At 37.2% G+C, this 3,253-nt stretch overlaps 1 protein-coding gene across 1 annotated transcript in view; it reads left to right on the forward strand.

Annotated features, from left to right (window-relative positions):
* Positions 1 to 3,253, forward strand: part of CHURC1 (churchill domain containing 1) — a 26,220-nt gene that overhangs the window by 13,562 nt on the left and 9,405 nt on the right. Inside the window, 1 exon segment of the mRNA XM_006903610.1 lies at positions 2,767 to 2,902. Within this exon segment, the coding sequence (XP_006903672.1) occupies positions 2,767 to 2,902 (136 nt within the window).

The following is a 3,253-nucleotide window of genomic DNA, read 5'->3' on the forward strand; positions in this document are numbered from 1 at the left end:
AATCGGGATGGGTGTATCAGAGGCAATGTGATTGGCACAAGATAGAGCAGGGTTTAGGGCTGTTGTACATAGGGGTCACTATGAGTCACAAACGACTCGACAGCACATAACAGCAACAAATCATTCAGAAAGCAATTAATAATCTTTGAGCCATACAATAAATGATAAAGTTGAGATGCCCTTTTATAGGTTAGAAATCTGAAGTTCCTGAAAGTGAGGTGAAGTACCAAAGACAGAAGCCTTTCTTGGGAATGGGAACAAATACGGACCTCTTCCAATCCATTGGCCAGACAGCTCTTCTCTAAATTTCATGGCGTAGACTAATGAGCACATCCGGAGATGCATCTTTTAATTGAAACAAGTCAGTTGATATCCCATTGATTTCTGGGGCATTATTTCTTCCCGATGCCTTCAGTATAGCATCAACTTTCTCCTGCATTATGATTAGTTTCTGTTTGTATGGTACTTCCTGAAATTTTTCAGTGTCAGTCAGTATGGAATACTATTTGGCAATAAAAAACAGCTACTAAGACTTATGACCACATGGTTGGCAAACACTAGCATAGTTGGCAAAGAAACCAAGCACAAAAGAGAATAGTGTATGATATTTTCTATCTGAAAATCTAGAATAGGCAAACCTAATCTACACAGAGAGAAATCAGGTCAGTGGTGGGTTACTCTAGGATAGGAGGTGGAGATAGGTGACAGAACATGACAGAATTTTGAGGAGATAGAAGTCTTCTGTATCTCTACTGGAGTAGTGGCTCCAAAGATGTTAAAAGTCATTGTTAATGACTGTTAAAAGTCATTGCCTTGTACACTTAAAATTGCAAATTTTATTACGTGTAAATGATCCCTCAGTAAAGTTGTGGGGGGCAGGGGTGGAAGAAGAAAGCAGTTTCTTTTCATAGCTTGAAATTTATACTTTGAACCAAGGCATGTTTTCTTTAAATAGTATGCCTGTGGTAAATTTCCACAAACTTTACAGTAATAATCCTGTACCATTCACCCCACAGACGTAATCTCTTCGGTGTTTTTTTTTTTGTTTTTAAATAATAAAATCCTGATTTTTGTGTGTACCATCAAATCTGATCTGACCTCAGCATGGTGTCTGGTGGATTTGAACAACCTGCCTCTGGGGTTGCAGTGCAGCTTCTTGCCACTAGGCCACCAGAGTCCCTTAATCTCTTCTTTAATACATAGCACTAAGAATCCACTCAAAAGAGGGAGATTAAGAGGGCCTGGGAAGCCAGGAAGGTTTCACTGTGGCATCATTTGAGGTGGGTCCTAATTCTCTTATACTGCACCTTGAAGATACATATTTATTTCAGCCTTACATTCTTTGCTGTTCTTTGTGCACATAGGTGCATTGGAGAAATGTTTACTTAAATGGTTTTTTGGGTTTTGTTTATGCGATTTTTTTTATATGTTTGCTTGAATGGTTTTTAGGTCAAATCAAACTGTTTTAAAAGCTTAAGTTTGTTGTTAAGGAAATGTGGTTAGACTTGATTATTTATAAAATTACTTCTGGTTCTCAATATGTACTTTTAATTATTAGTAAGCCTTTGGCAGAGATTTCCTTTGAGACAGTTTCTTGGAGATGAAATAAAATAATTTCTTGAATAACTCTGGTGTCAGGCCTGTCTTTTTTGCCCGAGTCACACATCTTTGAGGTCTGATGGCCTTAGAGTGAGAGTTATTAAGAGTTGAGAGAAAACGGTTTCTACAATTGGGCATCACAGTGTAGGAGATCTTCTTTATCAGATCAGTGGTCTGATGTTTCTATTTTAAAGGAATTTTAATTATAAGTCTTGTTATTAAAAAAAAACAAAACACAGAAACCCAACCTCAAGACTGATTCAGTGATTCCAGGAGATTACTAAGGTTCTGGTGGCCTAGTGATAAAAATCTGCACTGCAATCCCAAAGGCATGCAGTTCACATCCACCAGCTGCTCCGTAGGAGATGGACAGCTAGTCTCTTATATAATTAACAGCCTCTGAAAACCTATAGGGTCTGCTCTGGGTTGGCTCTGAGTTGTTGGTACTCAACTACAACAAATTTTTGCTGGAGAATACTGCTTATCTTTCTTCTGAAGTTCAAGTTGCTGACCTTTTGGTTCGCAGCTCAGCACTTTACCGCTATGCCACCCCCAAACTTACTGTTATTGACTCTTAAGTTTCTTTAGTTTTTGGTTTTCACATTGGGATTTCACTGAGTTATTTATAAATACCCATTTGCATTTAATCTTCTCTGTCAAACCCAGTTGTAGTCCTCAGAGAAAGGAAGACTTAACACTGTATTTCAGGTTTTTTTTAAGTCAGTAATTTGAAAAATTGGCATAGCCTTCAAAAAAATAAATACTGGGCATAATTTTGTTTTTAGAAATTTATGTTTCTTGATAATTCATCAAAGATCTGAGTTATAGGTTGTTGTTGTTGTTGTTGTTCTGTTCCGTCAAGTTGCCTGCAACCCTGTGTACAACAGCTCTGAAGCCTGCCATGTCCTGAGCCAGTCTCACTGACTCTGACACACCTACGCCCATGGCCCTAGTTACTGTGTCAACTCATGTCATTGGAGGTCTTCCTCTCCTGCACTGTTCCTCTACCCTCCCAAGCATGATGTCCTTTTCCAAGGATTGGTCTGTCTCTCCTGGCCACATGCCTAAAGTATGTAAAACGGAGCTTCAAAATCCTAGCTTCCAAGGAGAGTTACAGATTAGTGTTTGTAATATTAAAAAATAAAATTTCTGTTTCTACTATTTTAGGGTAATACATGTTTGGAGAATGGCTCTTTCTTGCTGAACTTTACTGGCTGTGCAGTGTGCAATAAACGGGATTTTATGATGATCACAAATAAATCCTTCAAAGAGGAAGATGGAGAAGAAATAGTTACCTATGATCGTAAGTGGACTTTGTTGTATGAGTCTTTTAATAGCTATCAGCTAATACTATCAGCTTCTGAAAGTAGAGACATTGTACAGAGTATTCTGAGGCTATAGCAATACCATATTATGACATAAAGTTACTAATTAGATTTCTAAGGAAATTAACATTAATGCTATCTTTATACCTTTATACTGCATCATCAGATACTGTGAGATAAATTACTTGCTGATGTTGTTGTTATGTGCTGTTGAGTCACTTACTGTTAACTAAAGCTTAATGCTTCTGACACCAGTGTGTGTATGTGTATTATATATATAAGTATAGATATATTTATGTATTTATTTATATTTCTGTTTCATTTATTAT

This window comes from Elephantulus edwardii, unplaced genomic scaffold (genome assembly GCF_000299155.1).
Source record: "Elephantulus edwardii isolate Elephantulus edwardi_28Jun2011 unplaced genomic scaffold, EleEdw1.0 scaffold00104, whole genome shotgun sequence".
In the NCBI taxonomy this organism is placed as follows: Eukaryota; Metazoa; Chordata; class Mammalia; order Macroscelidea; family Macroscelididae; genus Elephantulus; species Elephantulus edwardii.